The following is a 23,983-nucleotide window of genomic DNA, read 5'->3' on the forward strand; positions in this document are numbered from 1 at the left end:
CCCAGAGAACATTAGCGTTGTAGCTCTTATTGCGGGACTCTGAAACTGTGAATTGAGCCACATTTGTCAACCTATGTGTATTGAACACTATTCCCGAGGACAAATAATACTGCGTGGATGTTTTGGAGTCTGATAACTGAGGAGGATGTTGGTAAAAAATATCTTGGGTATTGAGTAGACTGATTCCCCATTTCATTGATCCCCAATCCTTAGGTAAAGCTGTGCAAAATAAAATGTTGGAATGGAATTTCACACAGTCACAGTCCCGCGATAAGAGCTACAACACTAATATTTGCATAAACTCTTCACAGTTGTGTTCTGTGGGTGTCACCGATTTGACTGATACCCCGTTTCATTGTTTAACATTATCTAGTCTAAATATGGCATGATTCCACCAATTGTAACCTTCTGCATCACTTTCAAAGAGGTACTTTTATTTTGGAGGCAAACTGCAAATTCCACTATTGTGTCAAATCCTTATTGTGGCTTGCTTCACAACACAACCCGGTCCGGTCCAGCGTCACTAGCCAGATGAAGCTAGCTGGCTGCTTATAACTTTAGCTTTGGGCAACAGGGTTAAGTAGCTGGCTAGCTATTTATTTTCATGAACTGAAGTTCAATTTCAATAGGCGAACAACAAGTGCCTACCTAGCTAATACTTACTCACAAGGATTCATTTACATTTACATTTAAGTCATTTAGCAGACGCTCTTATCCAGAGCGACTTACAAATTGGTGCATTCACCTTATGATATCCAGTGGAACAACCACTTTACAATAGTGCATCTAACTCTTTTAAGGGGGGGGGGTTAGAAGGATTACTTTATCCTATCCTAGGTATTCCTTAAAGAGGTGGGGTTTCAGGTGTCTCCGGAAGGTGGTGATTGACTCCGCTGACCTGGCGTCGTAAGGGAGTTTGTTCCACCATTGGGGTGCCAGAGCAGCGAACAGTTTTGACTGGGCTGAGCGGGAACTGTACTTCCTCAGAGGTAGGGAGGCGAGCAGGCCAGAGGTGGATGAACGCAGTGCCCTTGTTTGGGTGTAGGGCCTGATCAGAGCCTGAAGGTACGGAGGTGCCGTTCCCCTCACAGCTCCGTAGGCAAGCACCATGGTCTTGTAGCGGATGCGAGCTTCAACTGGAAGCCAGTGGAGAGAGCGGAGGAGCGGGGTGACGTGAGAGAACTTGGGAAAGTTGAACACCAGACGGGCTGCGGCGTTCTGGATGAGTTGTAGATTCCTAAGTCATTGCTAAGAATAATTGAAAATGACTGCAGTTTCTACTGGTCATTGTTTCCAGGCTGGTTGTATTGGTGCTAGCTAGGTACCAAGCTAAAGCTAGCACCCCAGAAGTTGCGGTCGAACAAATAATACATTTTTCTACAGCTTTGACAGTGCTACTGATAGTAGTGGTGGCGCTTGGCGTGCACGTGCAAATTCAGAACACACAACATTCTGTAATAGAACTGTGTCATTTGACGTGTCAAATTAAATGCTTATCAAATGACGTGTATCTTTTTTGACACGCAAAGACCCAAACGGTGTTCCATAGTATGGAGTGAAGCTAATAGCAGTGACGCTATTACTGTGTAACTCCAGTAGGGCAACATCTGAAAAATAGCGCACTTGGTAGTGTGTACCCGTGCTCAACCAGTCGGCAAAAGCCAACATCACCCACAACAGACAACGGTTGATTGTCAAGGGCAATGAATTCCATTATCTTGGCGTTAATGGTTTTCGCCTTTGAGTTGTCTCGCTGAAACTTTCTTACTCTTTCAAATGACTGCTCGACTTGTTGACTGCTCGAACCACACAGCAGACATTGTGGGCTAGGTTAGGAATGCTGTGTTGCATGTGTAGCGCATAATTTTACGTGGTGTCATTACGTCATGTACCTACATTTTATATAGGTATGCACATCAGCTTTGACATCGGGTTTGCACATCGGCGTTAAACTAGACATCGGGCTGTTACCAATGTTGGCATTTTTAGCTAATATCGTCCGATTCCAATATGTTCACCAATATATCGGGCATCCCTAATTTTTATAACTAGGACATCAGCTATGGCATGATTCTATTGCATGTCTAGTATTAACTTCTTCTGAATACGAACGCTGGTATAAGTGGCTCCTATTCCCATCCATTTTCTTACCTTTTTTCCTCGTTTTCCCATTCTCTCCCCAGACATGACGAGCTGGCGGGACGGTGGGGGCCGTGCCCTGGCGCCCACCGGAGAGGGGGTCGCAGAGGGTGGCCCGGGCGGGGTGCTGGCGATGGAAGGGGCGGCCGGTGGTGGCCAGGCAGGCCCCCCTCCTCTCCAGCAGCAGCAAAACCCCCAGTCCCATGGGCTGCCTAGGAATCCCCCCGCCGGCAGCCCTGGCCTGCCCCAGCCCCCCATGGGCCCTGGGTTCCCCCAGTACAGAGGGATTATGCCTCCATTCGTAAGTCTACTCCTGAGCTGTGTTTGAATACTCATACTAGCCGTACTATTTGTGACGTAAATTGAGTATATGGAATGCTGATTGGTCATAGTATGGATATAGTTAGTATGTCAAAAGTTCCCGGATGTCATACTACATTCGTATACAAGCAGTGGATACTATTTCCGTGCAATTCTTACGAAAATGGGCATGGCTTCATAACGTTTTTAGATTTGAAGAAAATTGCGGAAAATATGCAGCCGTGAGTAAAATGGTCAGTGTGAGGTGTTCTATCATTGTGTCTTGAAGTAGTTAGCAATTTATCCAGTTAGCTTGGGTGCTTGACTGCCGTTGTGAGTTAAAAACGCTCGGATCAACCCTACTCCTCAGCCAGAGTGTCCAGTTTGCGCTTGAACGCTCAGAGAGCGAAACATTCTAAATTTACAAACAGACAATCTGACAAGACTCTGAATTTACGAATGCCCAGAGCGCACTCTGGCAATCCAGATTTGAATTTATTAATTACACACCCGAAGTCGTAAAATGTCTAGTTAGTCATTTATTATGCTAACAACCTACGAAGAGGTTGCATAGCAACAGCATCAACTTCCAGTAGAGAGGCGAAGAGCTGGTATGCTCTCAACTGAAAGGATACCGTTTGTTTACAGTATACTAAAATGAACTAATAGTATGTAGTGTATATACATATTAAGTATGTAGTATTTAGTTTATGTATTATTATTTTTGTTAACCTTTTTAACTAGGATAGTCAGTTAAGAACAAATTCTTATATTCAATGACAGCCTACACCGGCCAAACCCGGACGACGCGGTGCCAATTTTCCGCTGCCCTATGCGTCTCACAATCACGACCGGTTGTGATACAGCTTGGATTCGAACCAGGGTGTTTGTAGTGACACATCTAGCACTGAGATGCAGTGCCTTAGACTGCTGTGCCACTCCCCCGATTGTATACAGTATGTTAGTATGGGTATTCGAACACAGCTCTGGTATAATCTCTGCATGTGTGCTCACAGGGGCTCTATCCATTATAGCTCCAGTGCATTTGGAAAGTTTTCAGACCCCTTGACTTTTCCCACATTTTGTTACATTACAGCCTTATTCTAAAATATAATCAATTGTTTTTTTTGTAAACACAATACCCTATAATGATAAAGCAGTTTAGAAGTTTTTGTAAATTCGTTTTTTTTAAATAAAAAAATCAGTTACGTAAGTATTCAGACCCTTTACTTGGTACTTTGTTGACGCACCTTTGTCATTGATTACAGCCTCGAGTCTTCTTGGGTAAGACAGTACAAGCTTGGCACACCTGTATTTGGGGAGTTTCTCCCATTCTTCTCTGCAGATCCTTTCAAACTCTGTCTGGTTGGATGGGTTGGACAGCTACTTTCAGGTCTTTCCAGAAATGTTAGCTCGGGTTCAAGTCTGTGCTCTGGCTTGGCCACTCAAGGACTTTGAGACTTGTCCCGAAGCCATTCTTGTGTTGTCTTGATTGTGTGCCTAGGGTCACTGTCCTGTTGGAAGGTGAACCTTGGCCCCAGTCTGCTGTCCTGAGCGCTCTGGAGCAGGTTTTAATCTGTGATCTCTCTGTACTTTGCTCACTTCATCTTTCCCTCCATCCTGACTAGTCTCCCAGTCCCTGCCGCTGAAACACATTCCCACAGCGTAATGCTGATCAAGGCCCTTAACCCTGATTGCTTAGTTTTGCCGGGCAGACAGCTCTAGGGAGAGTCTTTGCAGCTCCAAACTACTACTTCCATTTAAGAATGGAAGCCACTGTGTTCTTGGGGACATTCAATGCTGCAGAAATGTATTGGTACACTTCCCCAGATCTGTGCCTCGACACGATCCTGTCTCGGCGCTCTACATACAATTCCTTTGACCTCATGGCTTTGGCTCTGACATGCACTGTCAACTATGTAGACAGGTGTGTGCCTTTCCAAATCATGTCCATTCAATTGACTACCACATGTGGTCTCCAATCAAGTTGTAGAAACATCTCAAAGATGATCAATGGAAACAGGATGCAGCTGAGCTTCATTTCGAGTCTCATAGCGAAGGGTCTCCATACTTATGTAAATAAAGTATTTCTGTTTTTTATTTGTCATGCATTTGTCCAAATTTCTAACAACCTGTTTTCGCTTTGTCGTTGTGGGGTATTGTCTAGATTGAGGAAATGTTTTTATTTCATCTATTTTAGAGAAAGGCTGTAACGTGACTTTTTCAACATTTTGTTAAGGCGTCTGAATGCTTTGCGAATGCACTGTATGTTTCCACCCATTTGGCGAATATTTTCAAGAGAATATACAAATGGTGGCACAGAAACAGTGTTAGAACATCTCACTTTTAGAGGTGTGCGCACAGATGGGCTCTCACCCTGTTACCCACCAGTGTAGCATTAGTGTACTGTCAATCTCTGCTTTTGTGCATCTCTTGGTCTCTAAATGTTTTCTACCCTCTTTCTGTGTCTCTCTCTGTCTCAGATGTACCCTCCCTTTCTGCCCTTCCCGCCTCCCTACGGCCCCCAGGGGCCCTACAGGTACCCCCCTCCTGGTGAGGCCCCTCCCAGGTTTCGCCAGCAGGGTCAGGACGGCCGCGGGCGTCCCCAGGGCGGTCCCCGTGGCGGGGGAGGTGAGATGGTGAAGCGACCCTCCATTCTGAAGCAGGATGACCTGAAGGAGCTAGATGAACTAGACCACCAGGACGGAGACGAGGGCTGGGCAGGTGAGAGAGAGGAGACGGCAGGGCTCATGAACACTTGTAATTATTGGTGAGGGACAGGAAGCAGTGGCAAGTGTAAAAAGTCATCACCTTAAGAGTAGAGACCTGTACACTGTTAAATTGATATGAGAACCTTAAACAACGTGGGCCAATTGACTGGATAGCCTGAAAGTATTACAAGAAAGCCAGCCACCTTCATTATTTTAGAATCCGAGAGACATTCACTCTCTATCACACAGGTGTCAAACTCATTCCACGGAGGGCCGAGTGTCTGCGGGTTTTCGCTCCTCCCTTGTACTTGATTGATGAATTAACATCACTAATTAGTTAGGAACTCCCCACACCTGGTTGTCTAGGGCTTTATTGAATGGAAAAACCAAAAACCTGCAGACACTAGGCCCTCCGTGGAATGAGTTTGACACCCCTGCTCTATCATATCAATTATATGGTGGGAGTTTGCTAATACATGGAAAAACAGTGGGTATCACATTTGACTGCATCATCTCATGGACTCAGTAGTGCTTTGTGTGCGGGAGGGGAGACATCAGGTTTAACTAAGTGGGGGAGGGAGAGATGAGAAGCATGCATTGTTTCAAGTCTCCCTCATAGTGTGTGTGACTGTGTATAATGGTCGAGGATGGCAACGGTGCGAATGCGTTCCGCGTGTCCATTGTGCTTCCCCTCTGAACCGCTGAGTCTGTCAAACAGGGGCACACGAGGAGATCGACTACTCGGCCAAGTTGAAGTTTAGCGACGATGAAGGAGAGGAAGATGAGGAGAGGACCGAAAGACCCGAGAGGAGTGAAAGAAGCGAGAGCAAGAACGGCTCACGGTATGTCCCACAGTACCTGCCCAACATAAAAGATTGACATGGTGTGGAAAATACAGTTGAAACATTTAAAACTATTTGTACTGTGCTGGCAATCCTCCTGTCTGCCAAGAAGACCCACACGCTCACATAAATTGTTTCTGAATTAATAAATGACGGAGCCAGAATGTAATGAATTCTTGAAATGGTTGTTGAATGTGGGATTGCTTTTGACGTGACAAACGTGTTGTCTCTTATTTCCTTCCCCAGGGAGATGCAAAGGTCTCAGGAAGGTCCCCCTCAGGTGGTGCAGCGCTCCCGAGTCTCTGACAGCGGAGTGGACAGGGACACCCGCCGCACCCCTCCCTCCAACGCCGACCACGACGGCCCCCCACCCCCCTCCAGCAAGCCAGGATGGGCCGAGGAGGGGGGCAAGAGCGGCTGGGGGAGCCAAGGCGCCCATGCCACCTACCAGGTACGACCCTCTGCAAGGGCTAGTCTACTGGACTTTGAGGCATCTCAGGGCTAGTGCAAGTGAACAGTGATCATTTTATAGTAAAAAGCAGGATTGCTTTGAGGATATGGATATTAGCGTATTTAGTGTAATAGGTAACTAGATGCATCTGGATAACTGTAACCTGTGGCTGCCTGTACACTACAGGGGCGTAGGCCTGGACTGGGTGGGTCCCGGGAGCAGCCCTCCCCCCCACCAGGGCCTCTCCTCCACCAGGGACAGGGGCCTTACTCCTACTACCGACAGGTATCTGCCTACCTGGGGAGAGAGAGGGCCTCGTGTGTGTGTGTGTATATATACACTGCTCAAAAAAATAAAGGGAACACTTAAACAACACAATGTAACTCCAAGTCAATCACACTTCTGTGAAATCAAACTGTCCACTTAGGAAGCAACACTGATTGACAATAAATTTCACATGCTGTTGTGCAAATGGAATAGGCAAAAGGTGGAAATTATAGGCAATTAGCAAGACACCCCCAATAAAGGAGTGACCCACTTGTGTGGGTTGTAGACTCCGTCTCATGCTACCACTAGAGTGAAAGCACCGCCAGCATTCAAAAGTGACCAAAACATCAGCCAGGAAGCATAGGAACTGAGAAGTGGTCTGTGGTCACCACCCTGCAGAACCACTCCTGTATTGGGGGTGTCTTGCTAATTGCCTATAATTTCCACCTGTTGTCTATTCCATTTGCACAACCGCATGTGAAATGTATTGTCAATCGGTGTTGCTTCCTAAGTGGACAGTTTGATTTCACAGAAGTGTGATTGACTTGGAGTTACATTGTGTTGTTGAAGTGTTCCCTTTATTTTTTTGAGCAGTGTATATATATATATGCGAGAGTGTGTGTACAAAACATTAGGAACACCTGCTCTTTCCGTGACCGACTGGCTGAATGCAGGTGAAAGCGATGATCCCTTATTGATGTCACTTGTTAAATCCACATCAATCAGTGAGTGCGTTCAGAAAGTGTTCAGACCCCTGACTTTTTCCACATTTTGTTATGTTACAGCGTTATTCTAAAATGTATTAAATAGTTTTTTTCCCTCATCAATCTACACACAATACCCCATAAAGACAATGCAACATTTTTGCAAATGTAATAAAAATAAACTAATAGACATTTACAAAACTTTTCAGACCCTTACAAATTTTTGGGTTGTAACACCTTTGGCAGCGATTACAGCCTTGAGTCTTCTTGGGGATGACGCTACAAGCTTGGCACACCTGTATTTGGGGAGTTTCTCCCATTCTCTGCAGATCCTCTCAAGCTCTGTCAAGTTGGATGGATTGCGTCGCTGCACAGCTATTTTCAGGTCTCTCCAGAGATGTTCGATTGGTTTCAAGTCCGGGTTCTGGCTGGGCCACTCAAGGACATTCAGAGACTTGTCCCGATGCCACTCCTGCATTGTCTTGGCTGTGTGCTTAGGGTCATTGTCTTGTTGGAAGGTGAACCTTCAACATAGTCTGAGGTCCTGAGCGCTCTGCAGCTGGTTTTCATCAAGGATCTCTCTGTACTTTGCTCTGTTCAGCGTTCCCTTGATCCTGACTAGTCTCCCAGTCCCTGCCTCTGAAAAACATCCCCACATCTGGATGCCGCCACCACCACCATGCTTCACCGTAGGGATGGCGCCTGGTTTTACCCGGATGTGACGCTTGGCATTCAGGCCAAAGAGTTCTGTCTTAGATAATTCAGACCAGATAATCTTGGTTCTCATGGTCTGAGAGTCCTTTAGGTGTCTTTTGGCAAACTCCAAACGGGCTGTCATGTGCCTTTAACTGAGTAGTGGTTTCTGTCTGGCCATAAAGGCCTGATTAGTGGAGTGTTGCAGAGATGTTTGTCCTTCTGGAAGGTTCTTCCATCTCTACAGAGGAACTCTGGACCTCTGTCAGAGTGACTATCGGGATCTTGGTCACCTCCCTGACCAAGGGCCTCCCCCGCTCAGTTTGGCCAGGCGGCCAGCTCTAGGAAGAGTCTTGGTGGTTCCAAACTTCTTCCATTTAAGAATGATGGAGGCCACTGTGTTCTTTGGGACCTTCAATGCTGCAGAATTGTTTTGGTACCCTTCCCCAGATCTATGCCTCGACACAATCATGTCTCGGAGCTCTGCGTACAATACCTTCGACCTCATGGCTTGGTTTTTGCTATTACATGTAGTGCCAACTGTGGGACCTTTTTATATAGACAGGTGTGTGCCTTTCCAAAGGATGTCTAGCCAATAGAATTTACCACAGGTGGACTCCGATCAAGTTGTAGAAGCCTCTCAAGGATGATCAACGGAAACAGGATGCACCTGAGCTCAATTTCGAGTCTCATAGCAAAGGGTCTTATGTAAATATCTGTATCTGTTTTTTATCGTATATTTTATCCTTTTATCTTCTATCTTATACAATACATACAAAATTCTAAAAACTTGTTTTCACTTTGTCATTATGGGGTATTGTATGTAGATTGATGAGGAAAACAATTTATTTAATACATTTTAGAATACGGCTGTAATGTAACAAAATGTGGACAAAGTCAAGGGGTCTGAATACTTTCTGAATGCACTGTAGATGAGGAGACTTGTTAAAGGATTTTTAAGCCTTGAGACCATTGTGTATGAGACATGGATTGTGTGTGTACGCCATTCAGAGGGTAAATGGGCAAGACAAAAGATTTAAGTGCCTTTGAACAGGGTATGGTAGTAGGTGCCAGGTGCACCGGTTTGTGTCAAGAGCTGAAACGCTGCTGGCTTTTTCACGGTGAACAGTTTCCTGTGTGTGTCAAGAATAGTCCACCACCCAAAGGACATCCAGAAAACTTGACACAACTGTTTGAATCATTGGAGTCAACATGGGCCAGCATCCCTGTGGAACGCTTTCAACACCTTGTATAGTCCATGCCCTGACTAATTGAGTGTTCTGAGGGTAAAATGGGGTACAACGCAATATTAGGTGGTGTTTTTAATGTTTTGTACACTGTATATAGCCGGACAGCATTTTCACACACTTTTTTTGCAGATCAGTTATTTGAATTATTCATACCATCGTGGGAAAGTTTTTTTCATATTGCAGCAGAGTTTGTTGTCATGTGTGTCCTCATTCAATCTCTCCTTACCCAGGACCGCAACTCCCCTAATCAGTCCAGCCCGGTGGTAGCCCCTGAAACTGTCTCTGCCTCCCTGGCCCCCGGGAAGGCTGCCCCCCCCTCGCAGCTCCAACAGCAACAGGCTACTTCCCCCGTCCCCGTCCCCGGAGGCCCCACCCCTCCACCTCAGACGACTGGCCTGCTGGCCCCGCCCCCCGGCGAAGATGAAGAGGAGACATGGCGCCAGCGTAGGAAGCAGTCCTCCTCGGAGATCTCGGCCGCTGTTGAACGCGCCCGCCGGCGCCGCGAGGAGGAGGAGCGAAGGATGGAGGAAGAGCGGCGTGCTGCCTGCGCTGAGAAGCTGAAGAGGCTGGATGAGAAGGCCCAACAGGGTGGTGGTGGGAGCAGTGGAGGCTCCAAGCCCCCCAGTCTGGACGGCAACTCCACCACGGCTGGAAGCCCCAGCCCTTCCCTGTCGGCCTCAGCCTCCTCCCCCAACATCAGCCAGCCCCCGTCCCCCTGCGTGGACCTTGAGGAGCCCCCCCTGGCTGCCCAGGCTGTTACCAGGGACTTAGTGCCAGGGCCCAGTCCCACCGACAGACAGAGGGCCAATAGCAATAGCAGCTATGACTCCAATGCTGGTGAGTTTTGACAAGAGCTATGGCGGTCATAAAATTGTCAGCCGGTGATTGTCATACAAATAACTGCAGTTTGCAAGGTAATTTACCATTTAATTAACATAATCTCCTGGCTTCCATGCACAGCCTACAAGCCAGTGATGTAGTGCTTTGGAACATCTACATTTTAAAATCTAATAAATAGATTTAATAAAGCCTACACATCACAATAAATCGGTTATTTATTTTGGGCATACATAGTTCAACTTGGTTAGCCATTTGATGTGGGTATCTCTAAAAAGTTATGTTTGGGCCAGTCGACAAAAGGCTTGTATGTGTTTCTCCAAACATTTGTTCATCTTTGACGTTTTTGTTTTATCACGTCTTAAGTTCACAATAGTACCTTTACTGACCTTCCTTAATTGTATAGCACATGACTTGGTATTATTCACATCTGCTTACCTCTTCCAACAACCAGTGGCATATCATTGCTATATTCTCTCCCCTTCCTCCATCCAGACGCCCAGGTGTGTCCCCAGCCAGCCACTCCCCAGCTGCAGCAGCCCCCTCTGGAGGTCCTGGTGCCTGGGGAAGGGAAGGAGGAAATCCTAGATAGTGCTCACGTCCGCAGCGGAGGAGGTGGTGGTGGAGGAGTGGTAGACCCAGTGAAGGTAGAAAGCATGGGAGGAGGAGCAAGTCGCCAAGCCAGCGGCCCCCCGGGACAGGGCTACTCCAAGTACCAGAAGTCCCTGCCTCCCCGCTTCCAGAGACAGCAACAGGTCAGTCTAATAACCTATTTAAGTCATTACCAAATGGTAAATCTATGGACATTATTTATCTTCGCTATGCTGCTCCCCAATTGCAGCTCCTCTGAAATATCAGAGGTCACTGGAAAACAGTCAATATCCAAATGTATGGAAGCATGCTAAGGTGTGTCCAATCTCAAAAGGCAACAACAAATTCTTTACATCTGCTAATAGTCGACCAATCAGTCTACTCCCTTCAATCAGTAAGATATTAGAGGGTATTGTGAGTAAACAAATAAGCGACTACATGGAAAATAATGATTTGATCACAGCCAATCAGCATACTTATCACAAAAAACATTCTACCACTGCATTGGTTGACATGATTGATAATGGCTCGGTGCTATGGATGATGGCAAGTTTGTGGGTGTACAATTTCTAGATTTTAGTGTGTCATTTTGATTTGGTAGGTTAAAAAATACTTTCAACTGCCATTTAAAAAATAATGTTTAAACGATAATATGGCATGAATTCACCATTCATATATGGTCCTGCATATGACCCATGATGTATATAAACCATTGGTATAACTGCTAGGGGGTAATGCAGTACAATCTATCGCAGTACTTGCTACCTAACAGACGGCTCTGACCTTACTGCTGTCCCCCACCCACTCAGCAACGATGGCAGTGAATGCCGTTTTTGGTTCTCTGCTATGTCCCGCTCCTCTGTTCAGTTGTCAGTACATGGGACTCCACTTCTCTTCAATGTGATGGCTGGTTGCAGTGATGTGTGACAGCCTGTTCATAGACGTCCAACAATTTGTTATTAATGTCACGTTTGTGCTCGCGCTTTGTACTCGCAGAGCAGTCATTGTACAGTTTCTCCATCCAGGCAGTTGTTTTTGGACATGACATCTTGTAGTGTGGTTGTAGATATGCCATCAGGGCAGTGAAACAGACGTCCTCGACCATTGACAATGGCTGCATATCAACCGTAATCATTTCTGTAATATATTTGGGGTGGCCAGTAGGGGGGTTTGGCATCGTATATCGCAATGTTTTATGGGTACATAATCACGATATGACAAAAGTTGACATCGCCCAACCACGCATGTAGGGCTGGGTGAAATGGCCTAAAATGGACAATTCATAATATAAACTGAGTGTACAAAACATTAGGAACACCTGCATTTTTCATGAGACTGACCAGGTGAAAGTAGAATCCCTTAATGATGTCACTTGTTAAATCCACTTCAAGACCGGTTAAAGAAGGATTTTTAAGCCTTGAAGACTAGAGGTCGACCGATTATGATTTTTCAACAGCGATTATTGGAGACTCCAAAAAAGCCGATACCGATTAATCGGCCGATTTAAAAATAAATGTAAAAAAATATTTTTTATATTTAAAAACACTCCAGAGATGTTTGATCGGGTTAGAATCCGGGCTCTGGCTGGGACACTCAAGGACATTCAGAGACTTGTCCCGAAGTCACTCCTGCGTAGTCTTGGCTATGTGCTTAGGGTTGTTGTCCTGTTGGAAGGTGAACCTTCACCCCAGTCTGAGCGCTCTGGAGCAGGTTTTCATCAAGGATTTCTCTACTTTGCTCCGTTCCTCTTTCTCTCGATCCTGACTAGTCTCCCAGTCACTGCTGCTGAAAAACATCCCCACAGCATGATGCTGCCACCACCATGCTTCACCGTAGGAATGGTATTGGTCAGATGATAAACGGTGCCTGGTTTCCTCCAGACGTGACGCTTGGCATTCAGGCCAAAGAGTTCAATCTTGGTTTCATCAGACAAGAGAATCTTGTTTCTCATGGTCTGGGTCCGTTAGGTGCCTTTTGGTTACTCCATGCGGGGTGTCATGTGCCTTCTACTGAGGGGCTTCCGTCTGGCCCCTCTACCATAAAGGCCTGATTGGTGGAGTGCTGCAGAGATGGCTGTTCTTCTGGAAGGTTCTCCCATCTCCACAGAGGAACTCTGGGGCTCTGTCAGAGTGACCATCGGGTTCTTGGTCAACTCCCTGACCAAGGCCCTTCTCTCCCGATTTCTCAGTTTGGCCAGGCGGCCAGCTCTAGGAAGTCTTGGTGGTTCCAAACGTCTTCCATTCATATGAGTGATGGATGCCACTGTGTTCTTGGGGAACTTCAATCCCACAGACATTTTTTGGTACACTTCACTAGATCTGTGCCTTGACATAATCCTGTCTCTGAGATCTACGGACAATTCATTCGGCTTGGTTTTGGCTCTGACATGCACTATCAACTGTGGGATCTTATATAGACAGGTGTGTGCCTTTCCAAATCATGTCCAACCAATTGAATTTACCACAGGTGGACACCAATCAAGTTGTAGAAACATCTCAAGGATGATCAATGGAAACAGGATGCACCTGAACTCAATTTCGAGTCTCATAGCAAAGGGTCTAAATACTTATATGTAAATATGGTATATATATTTTTTTTAATATATTTTTTTTAACCAAACCTAAAACCCTGTTTTTGCTATGTCATTATGGTGTATTGTGTGTAGATGGATGAGGGAAAAATAAATTATTTAATACATTTTAGAGTAAGGCTGTAACGTAAAAAAAATGTCAAAAGTGAAGGGTTTGAACACTTTACGAATGTACTGTATATTATAACATCTCTCCCATTTGGTGTCTTCAGGAGCAGCTGATGAAGCAGCAGCAGCAGTGGCAGCAGCAGCACAGCCAAGCAGCCCAACAGAGCCAGCAGCAGCTCCCACCCCAGCAGCCTCAGCAGGCCCCTCAGCAGCAGGGCCCTTCTCCGGGGGCCACCACTCAGACCCAGGGTCCCAAGCAGCAGCAGTCAGGGTCCCTTCAGTACCCTCCACAGGGCTCCATGGGCCGCGGCCCCCAGCCCTTGCCCATGAACTTTGACCCGCGCTGGATGATGATGCCCTATATGGACCCCCGGATGATGCAGGGGGGCATGCAGGGTCGACCTCCAGGGCCCATGGACTACTACCCGCCCAACATGCAACATGCAGGTGGGTACTCATAGTAGTCTGGTTTGATATATGAAATATTCAGTCAATGAGTTGGTATTTTGCCATAGGGCAGAATCTGAATTTGCAGGTCAATGGCAGATTTGTGCAAACCAGATTCAAATTTAGAATTTTTAGGTTATGATAATGCAATAACGTTTATATGTTATAGGAAATGGCACCAGGTTGCCAGCTATAATTTTTATAATTGAGTATGAGTTTTTCTAACGCGACACCCGTTTCTGTTGCAGGGATGATGGGGCGAGAGCGCTCCGATTCAGGGGGCTCTGGTTCGGACACCTTCGACAGGCAGCAGCACCCGGGACACCCCAACCGTGGGACACCTCCCATGGATCCCAAACTGGCCTGGGGGCCTGAGGTGTTCCCTGGGGGCAGCGAAGGCAGGGGACTGAGCTCCCCTCTGACACAGAAGCAGGCACTGGAAGAGGATGATGTCAGTGGCAAAGGGCCTAGGTAAGACGGAGGGGGGGGGGGGTGTCAGATGTCACTCACGATCATTTAAAGGGATAATTTTGGCAATGAGGCCCTTTATCTACTTCCCTAGTGTCTGATGATTTTTATCTCTGCATGTAGTTCGAAGGACGTTTCTAGTTAGCTTTGGCTCATGAAACTACCTCTAATTTCCTTAATACTGGACACAGAGACATAAAAGTGGTATCCATGAGTTCATCTGACTCTGTGGAAATAGATAAAGGGCCAATCCCCAAGTATCTGTTTAATGATCAAATCATACAATAATGTTTCAAAAGGAAAATATGTATTAGTTGAAATCAAATGAGATGAATATATGAATCCAGTCAGTTTTATTAGAACAGTACACGGTTTATGGAATAAAGGTTTTTATGCAATCGCTGGTTTTTATTTTAGGAGTGACACCCCTCCAGTCCGTGGTATGCGAGAGGGAGTGCCAGGCCCCATCCAGCAGTCCAACTCTGTTTTGGGCTCCTCCAACCAGACCCCACCCCCTGTGGGCACTCTGGTGGGGGGCCAGGGAGGAGGCAGCCACCACCACCACCAGTCCTACATGGGTGGCCGGGGCAACTACAGCAACTTTCCCGACCAGGGCTCCCGCATGGCCCTACACCAGCAGCAGCAGAGGGGGAGTGGTGGAGGTTTCAGCCACCAGGATGAGGGCCAGGGCCACAAGGGTGGCCAGCAACAGGGACAGATCTGGGGGGTCTCCCACCCCCACTACGACCGCAATGGGCGCACTGACCTCTCCCCCCTGGAGAATAACAACCTCCACCACCCTCAACACCAACAACACCATGGTCATCAACAACACCAAGGCCCCTCCCACTTTCCCCTCCACCCCCACAAGCCCGAGAATGGCCGCGGTGAGAGAGGAGGCGAAGCCCCCAAGAAGGTTGACCCCTCGGCCCCACTCCAACAGCCATCCCTCTCCTCCTGCTCATCCTCCTCCTCGTCATCCTCAGCCAGGGATGACGGCAGCGTCAAGGCGGTCCTGCATCTCCTCCCACCTCAGCGCAAGGCTGACACAGGAACCGGGCAGAGACATGATGCAGGAAGCAGCAGAGAGATGAAGCAGGATAAGATGGGCCACAGCCACTCTCAGTCCTCTGTGACGTCTCAGCAGTCCCAGCAGCAGCCCCAACAGCAACAGCAGCAGAGGCAGGGCCAGGAGCAGCACCACCACCGTGATCCCAAGCCCAACCAGCGGGAGCGAGGGGGGAGGGAACACAAGACTGAGACCCAGTGGGGGCCACGGCCCGGCAGCAGCAACGCAGGAAGCACCTCACACAACAGGAGAGGAGTGGGCGGAAACAACCGCGGCGGGGAGGATTCATCCAATCACCCAACAGCGTCTGACCACAACAAACCTTCCGGCGGCCAATCGGGTGGCAGCAACACTAACAAGAGGGCAGGGCCTATCAAGAGGCCTGTGCTGAAGGAGATGAAAAGAGATGGTGGGGAGGGCGAGGGAGGAGAAAAGACCAGCGGAGGAGGCTCTGGAAAAGACAAAGACGGAGGCAATTCATCAGTCAAGCAGGAAACATCCTCCGGCCCACAGAGCTCCTCTGCAGTGTCTGGTAAAGAAGAGCCAGCTCAGACCGGTCCCAAACCCAGAAACGGATGGAAGGACCGAGCGGCAAACGAACGAGGAGGAGTGGGCAAGGGTCCCAAAGACGGTGTCAACCCCACCCCCTCATCAGGGTACTCCGGCCCCCCATCCAATAGGCGGGACAGAGAGCGCTCGTTGGAAAGGAGCGGGGGCGCATCATACCACGGTGGCTCGGCCCGTGGTAGCAGAGCCAGCCGAGGACGAGGTGGCGAGTTCTACGGGCGTGGCCGTGGTTACCGGGGCACTTACGCGGGCACGGCCGGGAGTGGCAGCGTTAGCCGTGGCAGGGCAGCAGGCAGCAGGAGCAGCCGAGACTACCGAGCTGGCGGAGGCTACCACCAAGAATTCAATGACGAGGCATCGGGGGCAAGGCGCAACCGAGGGGGGTCGCAAGCCAACCCGGGGCGCGCCCGTAACCACAGCGAGACCCGCAGCGAGGGTTCAGAATACGAGGAGGTCCCCAAGAGGAGGAGGCAGAGGGGGTCGGAGACTGGCAGTGAGAGTGCCGCCAGCGACCTGGCCCAGTCGGACAAGGAAGACCGCAAATCCAGCACCAAGAATGGCAGCGGCACAGATAACTTTACCAGTGGCGGCTCCGCCCCATCCAGAGGCTCCCAGGCCCGGGTGTTCACCCCCAGAGGGGTGCCCTCTAGGAGGGGTAGGGGGGGCGGCGGCGGGGGAGGAGGAGGAGGTGGCAGCATCTATAGAAGTGGGGGAGGCGGAGGAGGAATGGCTTGCGGTCACAGGTCAGGATCCAGGGCCGACCCTCAAGGCTGGGCCTCCAAGTCCTCAGGCTCGGTCCGCAAGCAGCAGGGCCCAATGCAGTTGTCTGCACCCAAAGAAACGGGTCGTGGAACCAGTGGGGAGGAGAAGTCAGTGGACGGAAGCCAAGCTCAGAATCAGGGAGGAACAACCTCTCCACAATCTATCCTTGCTGCACCTACTCCAGCCCCACAGGGCTCCATGGAGAATGGAGGAGTTGGGACCCAGCAGTCCACGGCTAATCCAACTACCAACTCTAGCGGGCCCCTTCCTCTCTCCGGCCCGGACGGGCGTGACTTCCCTTGCGTCCCCCGGGATGGCTTTGAGCGCCCCCCGAGACGCCGTCGCCACGGGCGCTCTCAACACCAACAGGACAAGCCACCGCGCTTCCGCAGGCTGAAGGAGCGAGAGAACGCCGCTCGCATCAACGGAGGAGGCCGACCCTCCTCGCCCTGCCAGAATTACATTCAGGATGTCACCGACGGCGCTCACAAAGCGGTGCCCTTGACCGGCACTGCCCCCAACGCTAACCACATTGCTACCACAGCTACCAACAACAACAGCAGTACCGGCGCCCATCTTGGAAGCGCTAACGCCAACAGTCACCACCATCACTACAACCAGGGCAACTCTGGCCCTGCCCACTCTCAGCATCACCACAACCCAGCAGGAGGCGCCAAATCCCCTGACTTCTCCAACCAGAACTCAGACCAGGCCAATGAGGAGTGGGAGACAGCCTCCGAGAGCAGTGACTTCACCGAGTTCCGGGAGAGGGAGGGAGGAGGAGGGAAGTCCTATTCCTCCCATCACCATCATCACCCACCCGGAAGAGGAGGTGGAGGTGGGGGAGGAGGAGGGGTCGGAGAACGAGAGATGACTGCGAAGGAGCAGGCGGCAAACAAGAGAAGCTTCTCTAGCCAGCGTCCCGGCATGGAGCGACAGAACAGGAGGGTCAACGCTGGAGGAAGAGAGGGAGGAGGGGGAGGAAGAGGCCCGCGGGGCCCGCCCAGTGGGGGAGGAGGCGGAGCTGGAAACGGAGGGGGCCAACGCGGTGAGCGCCGTGGAAACTGGCCCTCCCCCAAAAACAGGAAGTGAAGGAGAAGATCTGAAAACATTTCAAATGCATCCCCCCGCCCCACCCCTCTTCTTTATCCCTTTCTGTATCTATTGTTCCTTCAGCCTCTTATCTGTTCTCATCCCTTAACATATTAGCACATAGTTATGGAGACAGTGTACACCCTCACGTTTAAACACCCCCCCCCCCCCCCCCCCCCCCTCGCTTCTTTCTCCATCCAATTGCTATCTACCGTCCGTTATTGTAGTGTCACTCTGCTCTCTCCCTTTTCAGTTGTACCCCCCCCCCCCCCCCCCCACCCTTCAGAATTCCACCCAAATTTAGGTTTGATTAGACACACTTGTTTGTTTCGAACACACACCTCTTTTGACTGAGGACACAACGACAACAAAAAACACGTTTGCATTTACAAGCACAATATGACATAACAGACATACACAACCACGCGCAGTAGTGTGTGTACGCGGTGGGACATGTCATGATTAAACACGTTGGAGGAATTGGCTAGCCAGGAGAAGGCAGATTTTTATATTGATGTTACCTGTGTATATTTCTACCACGCTTTTGGTTGGGGTGGTATTCGGTAGGGCAGTTATCTTCATTATGTTTTCCCACATGGGGTGGGGGGGTTCAGGTTCTTCTTTCAACGAGAACAATTGTACCATAGATTATAATAAAAATTCTCTACCTTGTTTTTTCCCTTCCTTTGTCAGTTTTGTTTCACCCCCCCCCCCCCCCCCACCACCCTTTAAAAAGTTAGGTATGTGTATTTTTTTCTTCTGCAAAGCAGGTCATTAAAATACCTTTTTATACAACTCCCCCCACCTCCCTCTGAGTTTTTGATCTCCTGATCTGTTTAATTACTGTGACCGCCACAGCAGACCAGTTGAAGTACTACTGCTCACCCATCCACACTCTCCTCACATTGATTGTGTCTCGGATATCAATGTCTTTGCTGCTTGTTCAGAACTAGGCTGTGTGATTTTGAGTTTTTGTTGACCTGCTCTTATTACTTTCCAATGCTCTTTTGGTTCTGTTAGATAAAATGCTCTCTCAACATAGCATTCTCTTCTCTGTTTTGCAGAAGAAAGATTCTCTCCTGTTCATTTTGAAGTTTGTTTACCCTAAGAAGACTGAATTGATAGCTTGAATGCTTTATATATACACACACACACGCATACACTACCGGTCAAATGTTTTAGAACAACCTACTCATTCAAGGGTTTTTCTTTTTTTCTTTTTTCAACATACATTGTAGAATAATAGTGAAAACACATATGGGAATCATGTAGTAACCAAAAAAGTGTTAAACAAATCTAAATATTTTATATTTGAGATTCTTCAAATAGCCACCCTTTGCCTTGATGACAGCTTTGCACGCTCTTGGCATTCTCTCAACCAGCTTCACCTGGAATGATTTTCCAACACTCTTGGATTTACCAAATATGCTGAGCACTTGTTGGCTGTTTTCCTTCGCTCTGCGGTCCGACTCATCCCAAACCATCTCAATTTGTTTGAGGTTGGGGGATTGTGGAGGCCAGGTCATTTGATGCAGCGTTCCATCACTCTCCTTCTTGTTAAAATAGCCCTTACACAGTCTGGAGGTCTGTTGGGTCATTGTCCTGTTGAAAAACAAACGATAGTCCCACGAAGCCCAAACCAGATTGGATGGCGTATCACTGCAGAATGCTGTGGTAGCCATGCTGGTTAAGTGTGCCTTGAATTCTAAATAAATTACTGACAGTGTCACCAGCAAAGCACCCCCACACCACAACCACCTCCTCCATGCTTTATGGTGGGAAATACACATGCGGAGATCATCCGTTCACCCACACTGCGTCTCAGACAGCGGTTGGAACCAAAAATCTCTAATTTGGACTCTAGACCAAAGGACAGATTTCCACCGGTCTAATGTCTATTGCTTGTCTTTTTTGCCCCAAGCAAGTCTCTTCTTTTTATTGGTGTACTTTTAGTAGTGGTTTGGCCATGAAGGCCTGATTCAGTCTCCTTTGAACAGTTGATGTTGATGTGTCTGTTACTTGAACTCTGAAGGATTTATTTGGGCTGCAATTTCTGAGGCTGGTAACTCTAATGAACTTACCTTCTGCAGCACAGCTAACTCTGGGTCTTCCATTCCTGTGGCGGTCCTCATGAGAGCCAGTTTCATCATAGCGCTTGATGGTTTTTGCGACTGCACTTGAAGAAACTTTCAAAGTTCTTAATGTTCCTCATTGACTGACCTTCATGTCTTAAAGTAATGATGATGTAATTTCTCTTTGCTTATTTGAGCTGTTCTTGCCATAATATGTACTTTGTCTTTTACCAAATAGGGCTATCTTCTGTATACTCCCCCTACCTTGTCACAACACAACTGATTGGTTCAAACTCATTAAGAAGGAAAGAAATTCCACAAATTAACTTTCAACAAGGCGCACCTGTTATACATTCCAGATGACTACATCACGAAGCTGGTTGAGAGAATGCCAAGTGTGCAAAGCTGTCGAGGCAAAGGGTGGCTATATATCAAATATATTTTGATTTGTTTACCACTTTTTGGTTCCTACATGATACCATATGTGTTATTTCATAGTTTTGATGTCTTCATTATTATTCTATAATGTAGAAAATAATAAAAAATAAAAACACTTGAATGAGGAGTAGTTATAAAAGATTTGAACGGTAGTGTGTGTGTGTATTTATATTATATATATATATATACACACACATACTATCGTTCATAAGTTTATATATATAGATATTTTCGCATGAAATTTCTTCAGGGAAAAATCTGTTCATTGAAAATGCGAGAAGTAAATACAAAGTTATTTGATCTTATTTTAAGATACTGTTTATTATTTTTACCTTCATTTTTTTTTTTTGCTTCAAGAGATGAGTCCACACCTATAGTATAAAGAAATGGTTGGTGTATTTTTTTGCGCAAAGTTGTTACATTATGCAGCAGGTATCGTACTCAGTGTTAAGTTTGGCCATCGGCATATTGTGCTTTTATTATATTAATCTGCTGTCCTACTCAATGCAGGAAGGCTCTCTACTTAAACACAACTAACTGCACTGTGCTGTAGAAGAGACACTTGTAACCAAAGTTAGGCGGGCAAGAGCTCCATATAGAGGAAGTATTTTCAAAGCATACATTAATTCAAGATGGCCTTTCCAAAACCTTGATGGCAACTAAATAGCTCAATTGAACTGAATCTTAGACTATGGTGGGAAGGGGCAAGGGTGGTCTGTATTCACACCACTGATTTCCCACATTTCCAAATACATTTGCAAAGTATAATATTATTCTCCAAGAGTGTTATAGGGAATACAAGGGTTTAGAACTTTTGATTTCACTGACCGATGTATCACATGACTAACAAAATGGCACACAGCTTGTTTTGAACATTTGATGGGGGGGGGGGGGGGGGGGGGGGGGGGGGGGGCGCATCCTACCAAATAATAGATAAAATTATAACTTTTTTTTATCTTCATCTGCATACATTTTTCACAGCTTGTAAGTTGGGGTTTGTTTGTTTACTGACAGCCACCGTTTTAAGATTAGCTTTGGGATGTTGTGAGTAGGGCATTTGAGTGTATGTGTGTGTGTATTTTCTGGTGTCTGTAATATCTTATTTGGGGGGGGGGGGGTGGATGTGGATGGCAAACACTTTTGCCTTGTTTGCCCATACTTAGTTTTAACAACTATATTAAGACAATTCTACCGTTTTTTTCTTTTCTTATATACATTCACGTATATACATTCAAGTGTGTGTGTGTATATGTTTATCCAATGAAGTACATAATCAGTTCTTGAGGTGTATTGAAATGTTTACCATACTCTCTTAAGGCAAGCAAAATGAAGTGGGTATATTTTATTTTTCACTATGACTTCTACTAAGCATGACCACATCCATGGGTGTAGCTCACCTTGCCTGTGAAAACAGTGGTAGCCATACACTTAACACAGGCTCGTATGAGCCCTGCATCCTTCCTTAACACTTGTTGTTGATGTGCTCATATTGTATGTACCCATGTTTAAAGAAAAAACTAGTATATTCTTGAAAACCTCAAAGATTGTACTATATTTCCAGCATCACCAAGGTACCTGGAGTGGTTAAAGCTGTTCTATAATTTATGGTTTATTTATGGAACCGTAATATACACACATGTATGTATATTGGTATGTATCTAGGTTTTTGTCTACCCCAACTTACATTCCCACAAACTAATGTTGCCATTTTTTTAAGTTCAAGGGAGCAATGTACAAGCAGAGGAGTGTCTTATTATAATAAAATTATACAGAGAAAGTTAAATAAACTTTTTGTTTTAATGGGAAATCTGGTTTTGTTTTGATTTTATGAATTGCCACCCCCTGTAAAAAAGAGATGGACACAAATTACATCTATATTATTTTAACCACCTGGGCAATGGTAGGTGGTTCTCTGCACTGATATGTACAGTGCATTCTGAGAGTATTCACACCACTTGAATTTTTCCACATTTTGTTACGTTACAGCCTTGTTCTAAAATTGATTAAATCGTTTTCCCCCCCCCTCAACAATCAACAGACAATACCCCATAATTAAAAAGCAAAAACAGGTTTTTAAAAATGTTAGCAAATGTATTAAATTATAACTTTAATTATCACATTTGCATAAGTAATCAGACCCTTTGTACTTTGTTGAAGCACCTTTTGGCTGCGATCACAGCCGGCAATCACAACCCCAGTCTGAGGTCCTGAGCGCTCTGGAGCAAGTTTTCATCAAGGATCTCTGGGTACTTTGCTCTGTTCATCTTTCCCTCTATCCTGACTAGTCTCCCAATCCCTGCCCCTGAAAAACATCCCCACAGCATGATGCTGCCACCACCATGCTTCACCATATGGATGGTGCCAGGCATTCAGGCCAAGGAGTTCAATCTTGGTTTCATCAGACCAGAGAATCTTGTTTCTCGTGATCTGAGAGTCTTTAGGTGCTGTTGTGCCTTTTGCAGAGCAGTGGCTTCTATTTGGCCACTAACCATAAAGGCTTGATTGGTGGAGTGCTGCAGAGATGGTTGTCCAATCTCTACAGAGGTATCTGGAGTTCTGTCAGTTACCGTCGGGTTCTGGGCCACCTCCCTGACCAAGGCCCTTCTCGCCCAATTGCTCAGTTTGACCGGGCGGCCAGCTCTAGGAAGAGTTGGTGGTTCCAAATTTCTTCCATTTAAGAATGATGGAGGCCACTGTGTTCTTGGGGACCTTAAATGCTGCAGACATTTTTTTGGTACCCTTCACCAGATCTGTGCCTCGACACAGTCATGCCTCAGCTCTACAGACAATTCCTTCGACCTCATGGCTTGGTTTTTGGTCTGACATGCACTGTCAACTGTGGGACCTTTTTTATATAGACGTGTGTGCCTTTCCAAATGTCCAATCAATTGAATTTACCACAGGTGGCCTCCAATCAAGTTGTAGAAACATCTCAAGGATGATCAATGGAAACAGGATTCACCTGAGCTCAATTTCGAGTAGCAAAGAGTCTGTAAAATAAGCTATTTCTGGTTTTCATTTTTTATAAATTTGCAAAAAAATCTGAACCTGTTTTCGCCTTATGTGGTATTGTGTGTAGATTGAGGAAAAACATTTATTTAATCAATTTTAGAATAAGGCTAACGTAACAAAATGTGGGAAAAGTGAAGGGGTCTGAGTTCTTGCCGAATGCACTGTAGCTAATAGAGCACGTTTATAAACCCACTACAATCATGCAGTACAGTGTACAGTCAAGCAGTTACACCGGCAGGCCCTGGTGGTAATACATTAGTCAAACCAAAAGCTTACCTTCACTTGGAAGAATTCCAGTGTTGGATAGTCATAGCCAGCTAGGTAACATAGCAAACACCCGGCTCAAACAGAGGGATGCTAACTAGCTGCATTTGCTAAGTGAATGTGAAAAATTACTATATCTAGCTCTCTTTCTCTTGCTCCTCCCTAGTCTGGGTAACCGTTTGATTAGATGTTCAGGAGTCTTATGGCTTGGGGATAGAAGCTGTTTAGAAGCCTCTTGGACCTAGACTTGGTGCTCCGGTACCGCTTGCCGTGTGGTAACAGAGAGAACAGTCTATGATTTGGGTGTCT

At 46.9% G+C, this 23,983-nt stretch overlaps 1 protein-coding gene across 3 annotated transcripts in view; it reads left to right on the top strand.

Moving 5' to 3' along the window:
* LOC129831364 (protein PRRC2A-like) overlaps positions 1-18,687 on the top strand; it is a 34,108-nt gene extending 15,421 nt beyond the window's left edge. For 2 of the 3 annotated variants that reach the window (XM_055894708.1, XM_055894709.1), the window contains exons 7-16: positions 2,184-2,440; positions 4,923-5,163; positions 5,869-5,992; positions 6,239-6,443; positions 6,630-6,728; positions 9,588-10,194; positions 10,690-10,949; positions 13,588-13,930; positions 14,179-14,401; positions 14,816-18,687. In XM_055894708.1, the coding sequence (XP_055750683.1) occupies positions 2,184-2,440; positions 4,923-5,163; positions 5,869-5,992; positions 6,239-6,443; positions 6,630-6,728; positions 9,588-10,194; positions 10,690-10,949; positions 13,588-13,930; positions 14,179-14,401; positions 14,816-17,888 (5,432 nt within the window). In that variant the 3' untranslated portion in view covers positions 17,889-18,687. The remainder of the gene's footprint in view (positions 1-2,183; positions 2,441-4,922; positions 5,164-5,868; positions 5,993-6,238; positions 6,444-6,629; positions 6,729-9,587; positions 10,195-10,689; positions 10,950-13,587; positions 13,931-14,178; positions 14,402-14,815) is intronic. The other variant, XM_055894710.1, reaches the window with a different exon arrangement.
* The last annotated feature ends 5,296 nt before the right edge of the window (positions 18,688-23,983 follow it).

The sequence above is a fragment of the Salvelinus fontinalis genome, chromosome 32 (genome assembly GCF_029448725.1).
Source record: "Salvelinus fontinalis isolate EN_2023a chromosome 32, ASM2944872v1, whole genome shotgun sequence".
NCBI lineage: Eukaryota > Metazoa > Chordata > Actinopteri > Salmoniformes > Salmonidae > Salvelinus > Salvelinus fontinalis.